Source organism: Coregonus clupeaformis, unplaced genomic scaffold, assembly GCF_020615455.1.
Source record: "Coregonus clupeaformis isolate EN_2021a unplaced genomic scaffold, ASM2061545v1 scaf2366, whole genome shotgun sequence".
Taxonomy (NCBI): Eukaryota; Metazoa; Chordata; class Actinopteri; order Salmoniformes; family Salmonidae; genus Coregonus; species Coregonus clupeaformis.
In genome coordinates, this window is record NW_025535820.1 from 14,888 (window position 1) to 38,455 (window position 23,568).

At 43.6% G+C, this 23,568-nt stretch overlaps 1 protein-coding gene across 1 annotated transcript; it reads left to right on the forward strand.

Moving 5' to 3' along the window:
• Window positions 1–672: 672 nt before the first annotated feature.
• Window positions 673–23,568, forward strand: LOC123488490 (zinc finger protein 501-like). Its single transcript, XM_045219399.1, has 3 exons — window positions 673–901; window positions 4,567–5,350; window positions 23,443–23,568. The coding sequence occupies exons 1-3, from the start codon at window positions 742–744 to the stop codon at window positions 23,510–23,512; spliced, it is 1,014 nt and encodes a 337-aa protein (XP_045075334.1). The 5' UTR covers window positions 673–741; the 3' UTR covers window positions 23,513–23,568.

Consider the following 23,568-nt stretch of genomic DNA (forward strand, 5'->3'; position numbering starts at 1 on the left):
CCTTTAAATCCAGATGTGTAGTAGATGGAAAGTATGTTTTAAATGTATACTCATTACAAATGTGCACTAATCAATCGAGACACGCTTCCCCACTCCAGTCAGGTGATGGAGATGTGCGTCTTTCAGGCGTTGCTGCCAGCGTGACGTATAATCTAGTGGACGGGACGGGACGTTTTCAACAACAGCTAGTCAGCCACCTCCGTAGCTTGCTAGCCAATATAGACGAAACATTCAAGCTCTTTAGACTGTTTCGTTGTATTTTTGTCCCTGTGTTTTAAACATACTAATTTCGTATAGCTAGTTGCCCCATTTTAATATTTACGTTGTTAATCAGGTTAGTAGATAGATGGCTTGCTAAATTAGCTTAGAACCAGGCTAGTCGTTAATGCTAACTAGCAATCTAGCTAGCTAACCTCACCGACCATGAGCTCACTAAGCAACTACCCCCCTGCTAAAGAAGAGGAGGTCTGTTGGACGGAAAAAGAAGCTCTGGGGCTGAACATTGTCGTGAAAGAAGAAGAGGAGTATGTTACAGTGAAAGAAGAGGAAGAACCTTTCAGAGTGAAAGAGGAAGAGGGGATAGAGGCCGTCACAGTGGAGGAAGAGGAGGCTATCAGTATCACATTGAAAGAAGAAGAGGAGAATGTTACAGTGAAAGAAGAGGAAGAACCTTTCAGAGTGAAAGAGGAAGAGGGGATAGAGGCTGTCACAGTGGAGGAAGAGGAGGTAGAAGCTTTCAGAATGAAAAAGGAGGAAGTGGAGGCCATAACACTGAAAGATGAAGAAGATGATGTTATAGAGAAAGAACCTTTTGGAGAGGAAGAGGATGCTATGTTAAGAAAAGAGGAGGAGGAAGACGTTTTGGGAGAGGAGGAGGAGACTGAAGATCTGATTAACACCAGTGAGTACTGTCTTAAAAACAGGGTCACAAACTGCACTTGTTGAAATAATGTATAGTTTTGATACCCTGAACAAAAATATGATTGTAAATTGTATGGTCCCATGTTTTATGAGCTGATATAAAAGTTCCACACAAAAAGCTTATTTCTCTAAAATGTTGTGCACAAATTAGTTTACATCCATCCACCTGACAGGTGTGGCATATCAAGAAGCTGATTAAACAGCATGATTATTACACAGGTGCACCTTGTGCTGGGGACAATAAAAGCCCACTCCAAAATGTGCAGTTTTGTCACACAACACAATGCCACAGCTGTCTCAAGTTTTGAGGGAGCGTGCAATTGGCATGCTGAGTGGAGAAATGTCCACCGGAGCTGTAATCCAGAGAATTGAATGTTAATTTCTCTACCATGATCCGCCTCCAACGTCATTTTAGAGAATTTGACAGTATGTCCAACTGGCCTCACAACCGTAGAACGTGGCGTGTGTGAGCGAGCGGTTTGCTGATGTCAACGTTGTGAACAGTGGGGTTATGGTATGGCGTAGGCTACGAACTCAGTAAAACTATAGAAATTGTTGCATGTTCTGTTTATATTTTAGTTCAGTAAACATGGCTCTGGGCCTAGCCATTGAATCTTGGAGAAATAACTTATACAGTTGAAGTCGGAAGTTTACATACACCTTAGCCAAATATATTTAAACTCAGTTTTTCACAATTCCTGACATTTCATCCGAGTAAAAATTCCCTATCTTAGGATCACCACTTTATTTTAAGATTGTGAAATGTCAGAATAATGTCAGAGAGAATGATTTATTTAAGCTTTTATTTCTTTCATCACATTCCCAGTGGGTCAGAAGTTTACATACACTCAATTAGTATTTGGTAGCATTGCCTTTAAATGGTTTAACTTGGGTCAAACGTTTCGGGTAGCCTTCCACAAGCTTCCCACAATAACACATTTTCTATAGGATTGAGAATGTCATATGGTCAGATGAAACCAAAATATAACTTTTTGGTAAAAACTCAACTCGTCGTGTTTGGAGGACAAAGAATGCTGAGTTGCATCCAAAGAACACCATACCTAATGTGAAGCATGGGGGTGGAAACATCATGCTTTGGGGCTGTTTTTCTGCAAAGGGACCAGGACGACTGATCCGTGTAAAGGAAAGAATGAATGGGGCCATGTATCGTGAGATTTTGAGTGAAAACCTCCTTCCATCAGCAAGGGCATTGAAGATGAAAGTGGCTGGGTCTTTCAGCATGACAATGATCCCAAACACACCGCCCGGGCAACGAAGGAGTGGCTTCGTAAGAAGCATTTCAAGGTCCTGGAGTAGCCTAGCCAGTCTCCAGATCTCAACCCCATAGAAAATCTTTGGAGGGAGTTGAAAGTCCGTGTTGCCCAGCAACAGCCCCAAAATATCACTGCTCTAGAGGAGATCTGCATGGAGGAATGGGCCAAAATAGGGAAAACCTTGTGAAGACTTACAGAAAACGTTTGACCTCTGTAATTGCCAACAAAGGGTATATAACAAAGTATTGAGAAACGTTTGTTATTGACCAAATACTTATTTACCACCATCATTTTCAAATAAATTCATTAAAAATCCTACAATGTGATTTTCTGGATTTTTTTTCCTCATTTTGTCTGTCATAGTTGACGTGTACCTATGATGAAAATTACAGGCCTCTCTCATCTTTGTAAGTGGGAGAACTTGCACAATTGGTGGCTGAAGCGCTTTTTCACATCTGCGTGGTGATGTGGTGGGATCGAACCACTACCTGCGACAAGCCGTGCTAGTGAGTACAGAGGACCACACTAAATACTTTTTTCCCCCACTGTATGAAGGCCAAATTACAGAGGAGGAACTTATTGATGCAATTAAAGCCTTTAAGTCCGGGAAAACTCCTGGACCGTTATTAGCATGTTTTAACCACTTAATAGGAAAGAAGGGCTGGAGGCAACCAGTCGAGGTATACCAAACCTTTTTTATATACTCAGAGGACCGTTATTAGCATGTTTTAACCACTCCTGTGTAAATGGTAGATTATCAGATACTCAACAAGGTCTGATTTCATTATTACTGAAACCGGACACAGGTGGTAAATATAAAGATCCAGTCCATAAAAATAATTGGAGGCCCCGTGCATATGTTTTCACCCTCTTTGCTATGAAACCCCTAAATAAGATCTGGTGCAACCAATTACCTTCACAAGTCACATAATTAGTTAGATTGCACACAGGTGGACTTTATTTAAGTGTCACATGATCTGTCACTTAATCTCAGTATATGTACATCTGTTCTGAAAGGCCTCAGAGTCTGCAACACCGCTAAGCAAGGGGCACCACCAAGCAAGCGGCACCATGAAGACCAAGGAGCTCTCCAAACAGGTCAGGGACAAAGTTGTGGAGAAGTACAGATCAGGGTTTGGTTATAAAAAAATATCAGAATCTTTGAACATCCCACGGAGCACCATTAAATCCATTATCAAAAAATGGAAAGAATATGGCACCACAACAAACCTGCCAAGAGAGGGCCGCCCACCAAAACTCACGGACCAGGCAAAGAGGGCATTAATCAGAAGCAACAAAGAGACCAAATATAACCCTGAAGGAGCTGCAAAGCTCCACAGCGGAGATTGGAGTATCTGTCCATAGGACCACTTTAAGCTGTACACTCCACAGAGCTGGACTTTACGGAAGAGTGTCCAGAAAAAATACATTGCTTAAAGAAAAAAAATAAGCAAACACGTTTGGTGTTCGCCAAAAGGCATGTGGGAGACTCCCCAAACATATGGAAGAAGGTACTCTGGTCAGATGAGACAAAAATGAATAGTGAATAGTTATGCCCACCCACTCAAGTTTTCTGTTTTTTTGTCTTATTTCTTGTTTGTTCCACAATAAAAAATATTTTGCATCTTCAAAGTGGTAGGCATGTTGTGTAAATCAAATGATACAAACCCCCCAAAAATAAAAATGTAATTCCAGGTTGTAAGGCAACAAAATAGGAAAAATGCAAAGGGGGGTGAATACTTTCGCAAGCCACTGTAAATATAGGTTCAGAACTTTTGTGAAACAGCACAGTTAGGATGGGCTTCAGAGGTAGATGGGAGCTGAAGGATGGGACTAGTAACAAACAAAAGATAACTATTGTAAAATACATTGTGTCCGTGAAATGTATATAGTATGTAGAAAGCTGGAAGTAGAAGCCTAAGTGTTGTCCATTAGTTTACTCCAATTTTTAGCAGAAAATATATTTTAAAAATAAAATAAAACTAATGTCAAAATTAATTACAGATTTCTTGATTTATCTGACATTAATTCGGCCTCTTTTGAGGAAGTGTATACTGGTTGTTGTTGCTATGGCGTCTCAAGAGGGACAAACAGTAATATTGCCACTTTTTTCTCATTTTTCAAGCGAGGGTCTTTTAAGGGGCACAGGTGTTTGCTTCTCCTAGTGGAGTTCTGAAAGAGCAAACCCAACCTAGTGTGATACTCTATTACACTCACCACGGTTATTTTGAATGGAGAAATGTTGTGAAAAATGGCTTTAGGTTACTGAGGGATCTAGTCTAGATTGAACCTAATAGGAAGACAGTTTTATCATGTGGAAGTTTCAGTCAGGTCTTTCTGTTTAACTAAATACTCAGTGTTTCTTTGCCAGGAGAGAGACCAGACTCTGACAGCGGGAAGAGTCCTTCAAAGGAACCAGACCCAGAAATGTCCAAACCAGCAGGACAACACCACTGTTCCCACTGTGCAAAGAGTTTTACCAAGTTACAGAACCTAAAAGTGCACGAGAGGACACACAGAGGAGAAAAGCCTTTCCACTGCTCTCAGTGTGGAAAGAGGTTTACCCGTTTAGAGAACCTGAAACAGCATGATAGAATACACAGAGGGGAGAAGCCTTACCATTGTTCCCATTGTGAAAAGAGCTTTAGGTCGTTAGGCACCCTGACAACGCATGTGAGAATACACACAGGAGAGATGCCTTACCACTGTTCCCACTGTGGAGAGAGTTTTAGATGGTTAGGGAGCCTGAAAACGCATGAGAGGACACACAACCAAGAAAAGCCCTACCAATGCTCCCAGTGTGGAAAGAGATTTACCGAGTTATGGTACCTGAAAATACATAATAGAATACACACAGGAGAAAGGCCTTACCACTGTTCCCACTGTGGAAAGAGCTTTAGTAGGTTAATGAACCTGAAACAGCATGAGAGAATACACACAGGAGAGAAGCCTTACCAATGTGCCTTGTGTGGAAAGAGTTTTACCCAGTTAGGGAACCTAAAAGAGCATGAGAGAATGCACACAGGAGAGAAGCCCTACCAATGCTCCCTGTGTGAAATAAGATTTACCCGGTTACGGAACCTGAAAGAGCATGAAAGAATACATACAAATACACAGGAGGAGAAGACATACCACTGCTCTCATTGTGGAAAGACATTTTCCCAGTCAGAGGACCTGAAATCACATGAGAGAATAGAGAGGTTGTGTTCTGACTTATGTTTTTGACTGAGAATTAGTGTTTTTGTTTATGCCTCATGAAATCAATATGTATGAAAGCTTACTTAGAAATAGTTCTACTTTTTTAAAAATTATCTCAGATAAAAAACTTAAAATGTCTGCTGTTATACATTAATATATTGGATACAAGTAGAATCCCTTAGATTTAATTTGATATTTTTGTAATGTCAATGATTTAATAGACCAGGGGAAGACCAACCCTGTTCCTGTCTTGACCCCTTAAATAGATTAATAGAATGTGCGTTTCTTGATTCTAACCTTGGAACCTCCATTCATTTAGTTGTTGTTGTTTCATTGAGTTAATTGGTGTATTTTAGTCGTCAAGCTAAAAGGTGTATGAAAATGTGATGATGTTGTTCTGATAACATTGATAAGTTGTTCGTTGACATGTTCTCTGTTGTCCTGCATACTGAATGTGCGTACGTCATTGGTTTTGTGCCGTGTGTTATGTTCTGAAGGTCAATCCTTTCTCCGTCTTGCTTTCTAGCCGCTGACTGATCAAAACTGTCTGTTAGCGTAATGGACTGCATGTTATGCCATGTTCTCAGCAACATTTACATAGATGCGCATAGACACAGTACAATACTGTAATAATACCACACATTTGAATGCCAACTGAAACTGTAATGAGTGATACAACTCTAACTGTATCCTCTTGGTGAAAGGAATAAACAAAACCAAGAAACCTGTTGAGATCCTCTCCTGATCCTCTCCTCTCTTAGGCAGCTCATGTCAGATATATGTTTATTACAAGTTAGTTTCTAACTGATCTTGAACATGAAAAATGACAAATAAAGTGGATGTATTGTTCTTTCTTTTACCTCTAAGAGCAGAGGGGTCATCCTCAGTTCGCCATCCTCGTCAACAAAGAAACACCATTTCAACTAATATTATTATTTCTTAAACACCCTGAAGGGAGCTTAATTTTAATTCATGGTACAATCTGATCCTGATCCTAATAAACAGCTGAGCTCCATCTATAGACAGATCTGTGCCTCGACACGATCCTTTCTCGGAGCTCTACGCACAATTCCTTCCAAGTATTTATACAACATATATATAACAAGTATTTTAAACACTGCCGATGTTGCAGGTTTTCCTACTTACAAAGCATGTAGAGGTCTGTAATTTTTATCATAGGTACACTTCAACTGTGAGAGACGGAATCTAATACAAAAATCCAGAAAATCACATTGTATGATTTTTAAGTAATTAATTTGCATTTTATTGCATGACATAAGTATTTGATACATCAGAAAAGCAGAACTTAATATTTTGTACAGAAACCTTTGTTTGCAATTACAGAGATCATACGTTTCCTGTAGGTCTTGACCAGGTTTGCACACACTGCAGCAGGGATTTTGGCCCACTCCTCCATACAGACCTTCTCCAGATCCTTCAGGTTTCGGGGCTGTCGCTTGGCAATACGGACTTTCAGCTCCCTCCAAAGATTTTCTATTGGGTTCAGGTCTGAAGACTGGCTAGGCCCCTCCAGGACCTTGAGATGCTTCTTACGGAGCCACTCCTTAGTTGCCCTGGCTGTGTGTTTCGGGTCGTTGTCATGCTGGAAGACCCAGCCACGACCCATCTTCAATGCTCTTACTGAGGGAAGGAGGTTGTTGGCCAAGATCTCGTGATACATGGCCCCATCCATCCTCCCCTCAATACGGTGCAGTCGTCCTGTCCCCTTTGCAGAAAATCATCCTCAAAGAATGATGTTTCCACCTCCATGCTTCACGGTTGGGATAGTGTTCTTGGGGTTGTACTCATCCTTCTTCTTCCTCCAAACACGGCGAGTGGAGTTTAGACCAAAAAGCTCTATTTTTGTCTCTTCAGACCACATGACCTTCTCCCATTCCTCCTCTGGATCATCCAGATGGTTATTGGCAAACTTCAGACGGGCCTGGACATGCGCTGGCTTGAGCAGGGGTACCTTGCGTGCGCTGCAGGATTTTAATGCATGACGGCGTAGTGTGTTACTAATGGTTTTCTTTGAGACTGTGGTCCCAGCTCTCTTCAAGTCATTGACCAGGTCCTGCCATGTAGTTCTGGGCTGATCCCTCTCTTTCCTCATGATCATTGATGCCCCACGAGGTGAGATCTTGCATGGAGCCCCAGACCGAGAGTGATTAACCGTCATCTTGAACTTCTTCCATTTTCTAATAATTGCGCCAACAGTTGTTGCCTTCTCACCAAGCTGCTTGCCCATTGTCCTGTAGCCCATCCCAGCCTTGTGCAGGTCTACAATTTTATCCCTGATGTCCTTACACAGCTCTCTGGTCTTGGCCATTGTGGAGAGGTTGGAGTCTGTTTTATTGAGTGTTTAGCTACTCTTCTTCTCATGAAAGAGGCTGTTTCTTGCTTTGTTTGGTTACCTGGCTGCTGGCATCTTGGCACTGCAGGTAGTGACACCCTCTCCGATGCACTCTTCTGCACAACCAAACTGCTGTATGCCTGTGTATGCCTGTCTATGTTTAAGTATTGTTACGGCGGAGCCCGGCGAAGCACGAGGCTAGCTAGCTAGCGGGTAGCTACTGGTAACGTTTATTGGTTATTATCTGTTTAGTGCAATGGTGGAGAGTGGTTTCCAATGTTAATGTGCTAGCTAATGTGCTAGCTAGCCAACGTTATTTTTTTTTTGCTGCGTTATGAAAGGAACTTGACACGGACATGAATTATCTGTTTTGTGTGTTAACACACTCTTGGTATGCTAGCTAGCGGGTAGCTACTGGTAACGTTTATTGGTAATTATCTGTTTAGTGCAACGGTGGAGAGTGTTTCCAATGTTAATGTGCTAGCTAACCAACGTTTAATTTTTGCTGCGTTACGAAATAAACTAGACACGGACATGAATTATCTGTTTAGTGTGTTAACACACTCTTGGTGGTTTGTTGTAACCAAGTATTGGTGCTAAACTGTGTGTTATTGGATGCTAGCATGCTAGTTAGTTATGGCGTCATAGCTAGGCATCGTGGGCTGTTGTGGTTAGTTACTGTGGGTTGGCATTGTTGTTCAGCGGTGCCGGGGGTAGCACGAAGCTAGCTAGCTAGCCGTTCTTCAAACAAGGTCAACACAGTGGCCATTGCTAGCTAGCCAACAGACACGGACACGAATTATCTGCTTAGTGTGTTAACACACTATTGGTGGTTTGTTGTGACCAAGTGTTGGCGCTAAACTGTGTGTTTTTGGATGCAAGTGTTGGTGCTAAACTGTGTGTTTTTGGATGCTAGCATGCTAGTTAGCTATGGTGTCATAGTTAGCTAGCTGAATAAAGTGGGTTGAGTCTATTCCTTTAAACATTGAACCGCTGTGGTTCACAACAATTCTGATTTCTAAAGGTGGAAGTTGGTAGAGTTTTTGTTCGGGTGGTTCAGTGAAACAATTATAGTTGTTAGAAGTAGAAGTTTTTGGTGAGGGAGGCCCTGTTCTCTACTCTCCCGGTGTTTAGTTCATTTCATTCCGATCTCCTCTGCATTATTGTAGCCATTTGCTACAGCCTGTCAACTATGCCTCTGCCTATCCCTGTTCTCTCCTCTCTGCACAGGCTACACAAACGCCCCACACCGCGTGGCTGCTGCCTCTCTAACCTGGTGGTCCCTGCACGCACCCCACACCTGGAGTTCCAGGTCTCAGGCAGCCTCTGGAACTGCCATTCTGCTGCCAACAAAGCTGACTTCATCCCAGCCTATGCTAATCTCCAGTCCCTCGACTTCCTGGCGCTGACGGAAACATGGATTACCACTGAAAACACTGCTACTCCTACTGCTCTCTCCTCGTCTGACCATGTGTTCTCGCATACCCCGAGAGCATCTGGTCAGAGGGGTGGTGGCACAGGAATCCTCATCTCTCCCAAGTGGACATTCTCAATTTTTCCCCTAACCCATCTGTCTATCTCCTCATTTGAATTCCATGCTGTCACAGTCACTAGCCCATTTAAGCTTAATATCCTTGTCATCTATCGCCCTCCAGGTTCCCTTGGAGAGTTCATCAATGAGCTTGACGCATTGATAAGTTCCTTTCCTGAAGATGGCTCACCCCTCACAGTTTTGGGGGATTTCAACCTCCCTATGTCCACATTTGACTCATTTCTCTCTGCCTCCTTCTTTCCACTTCTCTCCTCTTTTGACCTCACCCTCTCACCATCCCCCCCTACTCACAAGGCAGGCAATACGCTTGACCTCATCTTTACTAGATGCTGCTCTTCTACTAATCTCACTGCAACTCCCCTCCATGTCTCCGACCACTACTTTGTTTACTTTTCTCTCTCGCTCTCCTCCCACACTACTCACTCTGCCCCTACACAGATGGTAATGCGCCGCCGCAACCTTCGCTCTCTCTCTCCCACTACTCTCTCCTCTTCCATCCTATCATCTCTTCCCTCTGCTCAATCCTTCTCCCTCCAATCTCCTGACTCTGCCTCCTCAACCCTCCTCTCCTCCCTTTCTGCATCCTTTGACTCTCTGTGTCCCCTATCCTCCCGGCCGGCTCGGTCCTCCCCTCCAGCTCCGTGGCTTGATGACTCATTGCGAGCTCACAGAACAGAGCTCCGGGCAGCGGAGCGGAAATGGAAGAAAACTAAACTCCCTGCCGACCTGGCATCTTTTCACTCCCTCCTCTCTACATTTTCTTCATCTGTTTCTGCTGCTAAGGCCACTTTCTACCACTCTAAATTCCAAGCATCTGCCTCTAACCCTAGGGAAGCTCTTTGCCACATTTTCCTCCCTCCTGAATCCCCCCCCTCCTCTCTCTCTGTGGATGACTTCGTCAACCACTTTGAAAAAGAAGGTTGACGACATTCGATCCTCGTTTGTTAAGTCTAATGACACTGCTGGTCCTACTCACACTGCCCTACCCTATGCTTTGACTTCTTTCTCCCTCTCTCTCCAGATAAAATCCTGCGACTTGTGACTGCAGGCCGCCCAACAACCTGCCCGCTTGACCCCATCCCCTCCTCTCTTCTCCAGACCATCTCCGGTGACCTTCTCCCCTACCTCACCTCGCTGATCAACTCATCCTTGACCGCTGGCCATGTCCCTTCCGTCTTCAAGAGAGCGAGAGTTGCTCCCCTTCTCAAGAAACCGACACTTGATCCCACTGATGTCAACAACTACAGACCAGTATCCCTTCTTTCTTTTCTTTCCAAAACTATTGAGCGTGCCGTCTTTGGCCAACTCTCTTGCTATCTCTCTCAGAATGACCTTCTTGATCCAAACCAGTCAGGTTTCAGGACTGGTCATTCAACTGAGACTGCTCTTCTCTGTGTCACGGAGGCTCTCCGCACTGCTAAAGCTAACTCTCTCTCCTCTGCTCTTGTCCTTCTAGACCTGTCTGCTGCCTTTTGATACTGTGAACCATCAGATCCTCCTCTCCACCCTCTCCGAGCTGGGCATCTCCGGCGCAGCTCACTCCTGGATTGCGTCCTACCTGACCGGTCGCTCCTACCAAGTGGCGTGGCGAGAAGCTGTCTCCGCACCACGTGCTCTCACCACTGGTGTCCCCCAGGGCTCAGTTCTAGGCCCTCTCCTTTTCTCCCTATACACCAAGTCACTTGGCTCTGTCATATCCTCACATGGCCTCTCCTATCATTGCTACGCTGACGATACACAACTAATCTTCTCCTTTCCCCCTTCTGATAACCAGGTGGCGAATCGCATCTCTGCATGTCTGGCAGACATATCAGCATGGATGACGGATCACCACCTCAAGCTGAACCCTGGCAAGACGGAGCTGCTCTTCCTCCCGGGGAAGGACTGCCCGTTCCATGATCTCGCCATCACGGTTGACAACTCCGCTGTGTCCTCCTCCCAGAGTGCGAAGAGCCTAGGCGTGACCCTGGACAACACCCTGTCGTTCTCCGCCAACATCAAGGCGGTAACCCGCTCCTGCAGGTTCATGCTCTACAACATTCGGAGAGTACGACCCTGCCTTACACAGGAAGCGGCACAGGTCCTAATCCAGGCACTTGTCATCTCCCGTCTGGACTACTGCAACTCGCTGTTGGCTGGCCTCCCTGCCTGTGCCAATTAAACCCCTACAACTCATCCAGAATGCCGCAGCCCGTCTGGTGTTCAACCTTCCCAAGTTCTCTCACGTCACCCCCCTCCTCCGCACACTCCACTGGCTTCCAGTTGAAGCTCACATCCGCTACAAGACCATGGTGCTTGCCTATGGAGCAGTGAGGGGAACGGCACCTCTGTACCTTCGGGCTCTGATCAGTCCCTACACCCAAACGAGGGCATTGCGTTCATCCACCTCTGGCCTGCTGGCTCCCTTCCTCTGCGGAAGCATAGTTCCCGCTCAGCCCAGTCAAAACTGTTCGCTGCTCTGGCACCCCAATGGTGGAACAAGCTCCCCTCACGACGCCAGGACAGCGGAGTCACTCACCACCTTCCGGAGACATTTGAAACCCCACCTCTTTAAGGAATACCTGGGATAGGATAAAGTAATCCTTCTACCCCCAAAAAAAAAAAAGTGATTATCCCACTGGCTATAGGGTGAACGCACCAATTGGTGAGTCGCTCTGGATAAGAGCGTCTGCTAAATGACGTAAATGTACCCTTGAGCAAGGCACTTAACCCTAATTGCTCCTGTAAGTCGCTCTGGATAAGAGCGTCTGCTAAATGACTAAAATGTAAAAAAATGTAATGTAATGGACAGGTGTCTTTTATACAGGTAACGAGTTCAAACAGGTGCAGTTAATACAGGTAATGAGTGGAGAACAGGAGGGCTTCTTGAAGAAAAACTAACAGGTCTGTGAGAGACGGAATTCTTACTGGTTGGTAGGTGATCAAATACTTATGTCATGCAATAAAATGCAAATTAATTACTTAAAAATCATACAATGTGATTTTCTGGATTTTTGTTTTAGATTCCGTCTCTCACCGTTGAAGTGTACCTATGATAAACATTACAGACCTCTACATGCTTTGTAAGTAGGAAAACCTGCAAAATCGGCAGTGTATCAAATACTTGTTCTCCCCACTGTATGTGACCAACAGATGCATATCTGTATTCCCAGTCATGTGAAATCCATAGATTAGGGCCTAATTAATTAATTTAAATTGACTGATTTCCTTATATGAACTGTAACTCAGTAAAATCTTTGAACATGTTGCATTTATATTTTTGTTAATCTACACTGAGTGCACAAAACATTAGGAACACCTTCCTAATATTGAGTTGCACCCACCCCCCATGATCACATCTAAATTCAGATTAACATTCAGAATGTGTTTTCTTCTGAACATTGACTGGATAAGTAAGTAGCCTAGCACGAGCCTTGCCTGGCGTGAGCCAGAACGGCTCATCGGAGCAGGAGCCTATCTCCTGTTTCTGTAGCGTGAGGCAGCTTGATGTACAAATACACCCCCTGGACAGGATGCTAGTCTATCGCAGGGCTTTAACCCCATTATATCTCCTTAAAGCTGAGTGCCAGGCAGAGACACACCGGGTTCCATTTTTACGGTCTGGAATGATTCAGCCGGGACTCGAACTCCCAACCTTCCAATCTCAAGGTGGACACTCAAACCACAAGGCCATGATGGGCATGATGATTTAGTCTGGAATGATTCAGCCGGGACTCGAACTCCCAACCTTCCAATCTCAAGGTGGACACTCAAACCACAAGGCCATGATGATTTAGTCTATCTCCACCAGATGCGATTATGACCAGCAGGTTAAAATACCAAAATCAACTGTGAATCAATCATATTAATTTCGGGGCAGGTTCGAAACACACATGAAACATTCATAGACATTTAGCTAGATAGCTGTTACTAGCTAGTTTGTCCTGGGAGATTAAACATTGAGTTTAAAAAAAAAACTTTTTTAAATTCAGTTTTTTATAAAATTGATCAGCTTTAATATTGCAGATAGAATGTAACTTCCATCAATGTAATTGTCTGCATCACTTCCAATCCCCCATATGTATTTTTTCTCTCGCAAATATATATACATACATACACTACCGTTCAAAAGTTTGGGGTCACTTAGAAATGCCCTTGTTTTCCATGAAAACATACATGAAATTAGTTTGAATAGGAAATATAGCAAAATGCATAGGAAATGTAGTCATTGACAAGGTTAGAAATAATGATTTTTAATATAAATAATAATTGTGTCCTTCAAACTTTGCTTTCGTCAAAGAATCCTCAATTTGCAGCAATTACAGCCTTGCAAACCTTTGGCATTCTAGTTGTCAATTTGTTGAGGTAATCTGAAGAGATTTCACCTCATGCTTCCTGAAGCACCTCCCACAAGTTGGATTGGCTTGATGGGCACTTCTTACGTACCATACAGTCAAGCTGCTCCCACAACAGCTCAATAGGGTTGAGATCCGGTGACTGTGATGGCCACTCCATTATAGACAGAATACCAGCTGACTGCTTCTTCCCTAAGTAGTTCTTGCATAGTTTGGAGCTGTGCTTTGGGTCATTGTCCTGTTGTAGGAGGAAATTGACTCCAATCAAGCGCCGTCCAAAGGGTATGGCATGGCGTTGCAAAATGGAGTGATAGCCTTCCTTCTTCAAGATCCCTTTTACCCTGTACAAATCTCCCACTTTACCACCACCAAAGCACCCCCAGACCATCACATTGCCTCCACCATGCTTGACAAATGGCATCAAGCACTCCTCCAGCATCTTTTCATTTGTTCTGCGTCTCACAAATGTTCTTCTTTGTGATCCGAACACCTCAAACTTTGATTCGTCTGTCCATAATACTTTTTTCCAATCTTCCTCTGTCCAGTGTCTGTGTTATTTTGCCCATCTTAATCTTTTATTTTTATTGGCCAGTCTGAGATATGGCTTTTTCTTTGCAACTCTGCCTAGAAGGTCAGCATCCCGGAGTCGCGTCTTCACTGTTGACGTTGAGACTGGTGTTTTGCGGGTACTATTTAATGAAGCTGCCAGTTGAGGACCTGTGAGGCATCTGTTTCTCAAACTAGACACTAATGTATTTGTCCTCTTGCTCAGTTGTGCACTGGGGCCTCCCACTCTTTATATTCTGGTTAGAGCCAGTTTGCACTGTTCTGTGAAGGGAGTAGTACACAGCGTTGTACGAGATCTTCCGTTTCTTGGCAATTTCTTGCATGGAATAGCCTTCATTTCTCAGAACAAGAATAGACTAACGAGTTTCAGAAGAAAGTTCTTTGTTTCTGGCCATTTTGAGCCTGTAATCGAACCCACAATTGCTGATGCTCCAGATACTCAACTAGTCTCAAGAAGGCCAGTTTTATTGCTTCTTTAATCAGCACAACAGTTTTCAGCTCTGCTAACATAATTGCAAAAGGGTTTTCTAATGATCAATTAGCCTTTTAAAATGATAAACTTGGATTAGCAAACACAATGTGCCATTGGAACACAGGACTGATGGTTGCTGATAATGGGCCTCTGTACGCCTATGTAGATATTCCATTAAAAATCAGCAGTTTCCAGTTACAATAGCCATTTACAACATTAACAATATCTACACTGTATTTCTGATCAATTTGATGTAATTTTAATGGACAAAAAAATTGCTTTTCTTTCGAAAACAAGGACATTTCTAAGTGACCCCAAACTTTTGAACGGTAGTGTATGTTTCAGTAAGATTGGATTTTTAACATTTATAGCAATGGTTATTAATTGTACTGCAGGTATGGAATGTAAGTCGAGATAATAGAGGTTGTGGTGGCAGCTGCAGAGCGCTATTTGGGTGTGCGAGACTTGACATCAGAAGAGTTACAGGGAGTGTTAAGTGGTGATGTCACATCATTTCAGGCTGTTGGCCTGAAGTAGGACTAAATATATTTAAATAGTGGAGTAGGGTGGTGTTAATTTTATTTTATACTATAAAAAAATTTGTGAGTGTAGCGTTAGAAGGTAGGGTATTTCTTTATTTTTTGGTCCTCTGTAGCTCAGCTGGTAGAGCACGGCGCTTGTAACGCCAGGGTAGTGGGTTCGATCCCCGGGACCACCCATACACAAAAATGTATGCACGCATCACTGTAAGTCGCTTTGGATAAAAGCGTCTTCTAAATGGCATATTATTATTTATATTATTATCTTTCAAGCAAAATATAAGGGAGTTATACTCGTCAAGTAGGTGGCGGTAATATAACAAATTGGATGCCAACCGCCGTTAAACCTCATCGAAGAAGAAGCTTCTTCAACAACAGTTAGTCAGACACCTCGGTAGCTTGTTAGACAAAATAACCGAACCAATAAAGCTCTTTAGACGCTTTCGTGTATATTAGCCACTGTGTTTTCAACCCACTTCTGTCGTCTAGTTAGTTATCCCATTTAATTTCATATTTACGGTGTTGTTGTTGTTGGTCAGCTAGCTAGCTGGCTGGTTAAGTTAGCACTAGCCTAGCTAGCTAACATCCCCGACCATGAGCTCACTAAGCTACTCTCCTCCTGCTAAAGAAGAGGAGGTCTGCTGGACGGAGAAAGAAGCTCTAGTGAAAGAGGAGGAGGAAGAGGAGGATGTTACAATACAAAAACAAGTAGAGGGTGAAGCTGTTACCGTGAAAGAAGAAGAGAAAGACGTTACAGTGAAAGAAGAGGGAGAAGCGTTCAGAGTGAAAGAGGAGGTTGTTACAGTGAAAGAAGAGGAGGCTCCCGTTTTTGGAGTGAAAGAGGAGGAGGGGGAGATGACTGTCACATCGAAAAAGGAGGAGGAAGAAGAGGAGGAAACTGGATATCTGGTTCCGGTTTCCCAAAGGCATCTTAAGGCATCCAATGGTTCTAATGATGAACTTAGCAGTAAGATGCTTTTGAGAAACCAGGCCCTGATTAACACTAGTAAGTACTGTCTTAAAAATAGGAGCACAAACTATTGTTGAACTGATGCGTTGTTTTAAGGCGCCATTCTGCTGAATTGCTATGCTTGAATATATTATTTAATGTAAGAATTAATAAAACTACACTGTAAAATGTGTATACCACCAAAGAGCGGGTCACCAACAAAACGTTAACAGTGGATTTGCACGCAAAATCACAACTTTAATGTCTCACAGAATGGACTTGTCCGTATCAATACTCAAATTCCATTGTATTCTATAAGAAATAATTTTGCCAGCCGTGGTCCATATGAATTTTGACAGCTGTGGTCCATACGTTCAGCTGAGAACCCTAAAGGGGAGGCTGTATGTGGACCAACAATATATACAGTGGGGGAAAAAAGTATTTAGTCAGCCACCAATTGTGCAAGTTCTCCCACTTAAAAAGATGAGAGAGGCCTGTAATTTTCTGTCACGAACGTCTAAGGAAGCGGACCAAAGCGCAGCGTTTGTAGCGAACATGTAGACTTTATTAAATAAAGCGACCACGAAAAACAACAAAACCAAATGACGATACGTGAAGTCCAAAATTGACAATGACTGAACAGGAACAAAAACCCACAAACACAAGGTGAAAACACACAGTTTAAATATGGCTCCCAATCAGAGATAACGAGCCGACAGCTGACACTCGTTACCTCCGATTGGGAGTCACTAGACCAAACATAGAACTAGAACACCTAGACACTAAACACAGTACAAAAAACACGGAAATCTACACACCCTGACTCAACATAAAAAATCTCCCGGAGCCAGAGTGTGACAGTACCCCCCCCTAAAGGCGCGGACTGCGACCGCGCCTAAACTAGGGCTAACCAAGGGAGGGCTGGGTGGGCATACCTCTTCGGCGGTGGTTCTGGCTCTGGTCGTGGTCCCCACCCCACCATAGTCACTACCCGCTTTCGTAGCCTCCTCCATTTGACCACCCTCCAACTTAACCCACCCGGATTAAGGGGAGCACCAGGCACCGGACTAAGGGGGCAGCACCGGACTGAATGGCGGATCCTGGCTGGCTGGCGGATCCTGGCTGGACGGCTCTGGCGGATCCCGGCTGGCTGGCAGATCCCGGCTGGACGGCTCTGGCGGATCCCGGCTGGACGGCTCTGGCGGATCCCGGCTGGACGGCTCTGGCGGATCCCGGCTGGACGGCTCTGGCGGATCCCGGCTGGGACGGCTCTGGCGGATCCCGGCTGGGACGGCTCATGGCTGGCTGACGGATCTGGCTGCTCATGGCTGGCTGATGGATCTGGCTGCTCATGGCTGGCTGACGGATCTGGCTGCTCATGGCTGGCTGACGGATCTGGCTGCTCATGGCTGGCTGACGGATCTGGCTGCTCATGGCTGGCTGACGGATCTGGCTGCTCATGGCTGGCTGAAGGCTCTGGCTGGTCCTGTCTGGCGGAAGGCTCTGGCTGATCCTGTCTGGCGGAAGGCTCTGGCTGCTCCTGTCTGGCGGAAGGCTTCGGCTGCTCCTGTCTGGCGGAAGGCTCTAGCGGCTCCGGTCTGGCGGACGGCTCTGAAGGCTCATGGCAGACGGGCGGCTTAGACGGCGTTGGGCAGACGGGCAGTTCAGGCGCCGTTGGGCAGACGGGCAGTTCAGGCGCCGTTGGGCAGACGGCAGACTCTGGCCGGCCGAGACGCACTATAGGCCTGGTGCGTGGTGCCGGAACTGGTGGTCCCGGGCTGAGGACACGCATCTCAGGGCTAGTGCGGGGAGTAGCAACAGGGCATGCTGGACCCTGGGGACGCACATAAAGCCTAGTGCGTGGTGCCGGAACTGGTGGTCCCGGGCTGAGGACACGCATCTCAGGGCTAGTGCGGGGAGTAGCAACAGGGCATGCTGGACCCTGGGGACGCACATAAGGCCTATTGCGTGGTGCCGGAACTGGTGGTCCTGGGCTGAGGACACGCATCTCAGGGCTAGTGCGGGGAGCAGCAACAGGACGCACAGGACTCTGGGGACACACAGGAGGCTTGGTGCGTGGTGTAGGCACTGGTGGTACTGGGCTGGAGCGGGGAGGTGGCGCCGGAAATACCGGACCGTGCAGGCGTACTGGCTCCCTTGAGCACTGAGCCTGCCCAACCTTACCTGGTTGTATGCTCCCCGTCGCCCGACCAGTACGGGAAGGAGGAATAACCCGCACCGGGCTATGTAGGCGAACCGGGGACACCATGCGTAAGGCTGGTGCCATGTAAGCCGGCCCGAGGAGACGCACTGGTGGCCTGATGCGTTGGGCCGGCTTCATGACATCCGGCTCAACGCTCAATCTAGCCCGGCCGATACGTGGAGCTGAAATGTACCGAACCGGGCTATGCACGCGTACAGGAGACACCATGCGCTCAACTGCGTAACACGGTGTCTGCCCGTACTCTCGCTCTCCACGGTAAGTCCAGGGAGTAGGCGCAGGTATCCTACCTGACTTCGCCACACTCCCTTTAAGCCCCCCCCCAAGAAATTTTTGGGTAGTACCCACGGGCTTCCAGCCTTGACTCCGTGCTGCCTCCTCATACCGCCTCCTCTCGGCTTTAGCTGCCTCCAGCTCTTCACGAGGGCGGCGATATTCTCCCGGTTGTGCCCAAGGACCCCTTCCATCCAGTATCTCCTCCCATGTCCATGAATCCTTTGGAGGTAGATCCTGTTGCCGCTTGACACGCCGCTTGGTCCTAGAATGGTGGGTTTTTCTGTCACGATCGTCTAAGGAAGCGGACCAAAGCGCAGCGTTTGTAGCGAACATGTAGACTTTATTAAATAAAGCGACCACGAAAAACAACAAAACCAAATGACGATACGTGAAGTCCAAAATTGACAATGACTGAACAGGAACAAAAACCCACAAACACAAGGTGAAAACACACAGTTTAAATATGGCTCCCAATCAGAGATAACGAGCCGACAGCTGACACTCGTTACCTCCGATTGGGAGTCACTAGACCAAACATAGAACTAGAACACCTAGACACTAAACACAGTACAAAAAACACGGAAATCTACACACCCTGACTCAACATAAAAAGTCCCGGAGCCAGAGTGTGACATTTTCATCATAGGTACACGTCAACTATGACAGACAAATTGAGAAAAAAGAATCCAGAAAATCACATTGTAGGATTTTTAATGAATTTATTTGCAAATTATGGTGGAAAATAAATATTTGGTCACCTACAAACAAGCAAGATTTCTGGCTCTCACAGACCTGTAACTTCTTCTTTAAGAGGCTCCTCTGTCCTCCACTCGTTACCTGTATTAATGGCACCTGTTTGAACTTGTTATCAGTATAACAGACACCTGTCCACAACCTCAAACAGTCACACTCCAAAATCCACTATGGCCAAGACCAAAGAGCTGTCAAAGGACACCAGAAACAAAATTGTAGACCTGCACCAGGCTGGGAAGACTGAATCTGCAATAGGTAAGCAGCTTGGTTTGAAGAAATCAACTGTGGGAGCAATTATTAGGAAATGGAAGACATACAAGACCACTGATAATCTCCCTCGAACAAGATTTTAAAAAAAAAACTGAGTATATACCCCAAAAAGACGCCATTACTATTGCTCTCTATAGTACCCCTCGGGGGGACTTTATACTCCAAAAAGACACCATTACTATTGCTCTCTATAGTACCCCTCGGGGGGAGTATATACTCCAAAAAGACACCATAATTATTGCTCTCTATAGTACCCCTCGGGGGGAGTATATACCCCAAAAAGACGCCATTACTATTGCTCTCTATAGTACCCGTCGGGGGGAGTATATACCCCAAAAAGACGCCATTACTATTGCTCTCTATAGTACCCCTCGGGGGAGTATATACCCCAAAAAGACGCCATTACTATTGCTCTCTATAGTACCCCTCGGGGGGAGTATATACCCCAAAAAGACGCCATTACTATTGCTCTATAGTACCCCTCGGGGGGAGTATATACCCCAAAAAGACGCCATTACTATTGCTCTCTATAGTACCCCTCGGGGGGAGTATATACCCCAAAAAGCAGACGTCTAAATAATGTCATGTTGGAGAAATAAAATAAATAGGAAGTGTTATAGATGTTACATGAAATGGACAAACATTATGGGGAGACTGAACGCCTGAGTTTGTAAGTCTTCAAAACATGGTCAAAAGATGGATAGCCACTGCAATGGAAAGGCTTGGCTCAACAACATCAGTTAACATTTAGAAAAGATAGTCATGTCCATTATTATTTCAGAGATGAAGTGGGCCACCAACAAAACGTTATTAACAATGGATCAAATGCAGCCTATAACATTGACTGAAATAGTTAGTAATATATTATTATTATAGAGCTCTGATCAGCCTATAAACGACATTATCTATTATTATTATAGAGCTCTGATCAGCCTAAAACATGATCTATTATTATAGAGCTCTGCTCAGCCTATAAACATGACATTATCTATTATTATTATAGAGCTCTGATCAGCCTAAAACATGATCTATTATTATAGAGCTCTGCTCAGCCTATAAACATGACATGATCTATTATTATAGAGCTCTGATCAGCCTATAAACATGACATTATCTATTATAATAGAGCTCTGCTCAGCCTATAAACATGACATTATATATTATTATAGTGCTCTATTCAGCCTATAAACATGACATTATCTATTATTATAGAGCTCTGATCAGCCTATAAACATGACATTATCTATTATTATAGAGCTCTGCTCAGCCTAAAAACATGACATTATCTATTATTATAGAGCTCTGCTCAGCCTAAAAACATGACATTATCTATTATTATAGTGCTCTGATCAGCCTAAAAACATGACATTATCTATTATTATAGTGCTCTGATCAGCCTAGAAACATGACATTATCTATTATTATAGAGCTCTGATCAGCCTATAACATGACATTATCTATTATTATAGAGTTCTGCTCAGCCTAAAACATGACATTATCTATTATTATAGAGCTCTGCTCAGCCTATAACATGACATTATCTATTATTACAGAGCTCTGATCAGCCTATAAACATGACAATATCTATTATTATAGAGCTCTGATCAGCCTAAAACATGACATTATCTATTATTATAGAGGTCTGATCAGCCTAAAACATGAAATTATCTATTATTATAGAGCTCTGCTCAGCCTAAAAACATGACATTATCTATTATTATAGTGCTCTGATCAGCCTAGAAACATGACATTATCTATTATTATAGAGCTCTTATCAGCCTATAACATGACATTATCTATTATTATAGAGTTCTGCTCAGCCTAAAACATGACATTATCTATTATTATAGAGCTCTGATCAGCCTATAAACATGACATTATCTATTATTATAGAGCTCTGATCAGCCTAAAACATGACATTATCTATTATTATAGAGCTCTGATCAGCCTATAAACATGACATTATCTATTATTATAGAGCTCTGATCAGCCTATAAACATGACATTATCTATTATTATAGAGCTCTGATCAGCCTAAAACATGACATTATCTATTATTATTATAGAGCTCTGATCAGCCTAAAACATGATCTATTATTATAGAGCTCTGCTCAGCCTATAAACATGACATGATCTATTATTATAGAGCTCTGATCAGCCTATAAACATGACATTATCTATTATAATAGAGCTCTGCTCAGCCTATAAACATGACATTATCTATTATAATAGAGCTCTGCTCAGCCTATAAACATGACATTATCTATTATTATAGTTCTCTATTCAGCCTATAAACATCACATTATATATTATTATAGAGCTCTGATCAGCCTATAAACATGATATTATCTATTATTATAGAGCTCTGAACAGCCTATAAACATGACATTATCTATTATTATAGAGCTCTTCTCAGCCTAAAAACATGACATTATCTATTATTATAGAGCTCTGCTCAGCCTAATAACATGACATTATCTATTATTATAGTGCTCTTATCAGCCTAAAAACATGACATTATCTATTATTATAGTTCTCTGATCAGCCTAGAAACATGACATGATCTATTATTATAGAGCTCTGATCAGCCTATAACATGACATGATCTATTATTATAGAGTTCTGCTCACCCTAAAACATGACATTATCTATTATTATAGAGCTCTGCTCAGCCTATAACATGACATTATCTATTATTATAGAGCTCTGATCAGCCTAAAACATGACATTATCTATTATTATAGAGTTCTGATCAGCCTAAAACATGACATTATCTATTATTAGAGAGCTCTGATCAGCCTATAAACATGACATGATCTATTATTATAGAGCTCTGATCAGCCTAAAACATGACATGATCTATTATTTTAGAGCTCTGCTCAGCCTAAAACATGATATTATCTATTATTATAGAGCTCTGCTCAGCTATAAACATGACATTATCTATTATTATAGAGCTCTGATCAGCCTATAAACATGACATTATCTATTATTATAGAGCTCGGATCAGCCTATAAACATGACATTCCATGAGAGCAAGATTAGATTTGGAGCTCTACATTTGTTTTTAAAATCTCATCAAGATTATGTTTTAAGACTAAATTTTGTGAAAACTGAGGTCAGGTCAGGGACCTAGTCTGGAATACACCTAATAGGAAGACAGTTTTATCATGTGGAGGTTTCATTCAGGTCTCTGTTTAGTATTTATCTATATACTCTGTTTGTCTTTGACAGGAGAGAGACCAGACTCTCACTCAGACAGTGGGAAGAGTCCTTCAGGGGAAACAGAACCAGAGACGTCCAAACCAGCAAAACGACGTCACTGTTCCCAGTGTGGAAAGAGTTTTACTAAGTTACAGAACCTAAAAGAGCATGAGAGGACACACACAGGAGAAAAGCCTTTCCAATGCTCCCAGTGTGGAAAGAGTTTTAGTCAGTTAGGGAACCTGAAAACACATAAGAGAATACACTCTGGAGAGAAGCCTTACCACTGCTCCCAATGTGGAAAGACTTTTACCTTATTAGGGAGCCTGCAATCACATAAAAGGACACACACAGGAGAAAAACCTTACCACTGTTCCCACTGTGGAAAGAGTTTTAGGTGGTTAGAAGGCCTGAAAACGCATGAGAGAATACACACAGGAGAAAAGCCCTACCACTGCTCCCACTGTGGAAAGCATTTTACTCAGTTAGGAAGCCTGAAATCACATCAGAGGATACATACAAAGGAGAAGACATTCCACTGCTCTCATTGTGGAAAAACATTTTCCCAGTCAGAGGACCTGAAATCACATGAGAGAATAGAGAGGCTGTGTTCTGACTTATGTTTTTGACTGAGAGTTTGTGTTTTTGTATATGTCACATGTAAATAAAATCATATATAAAATCA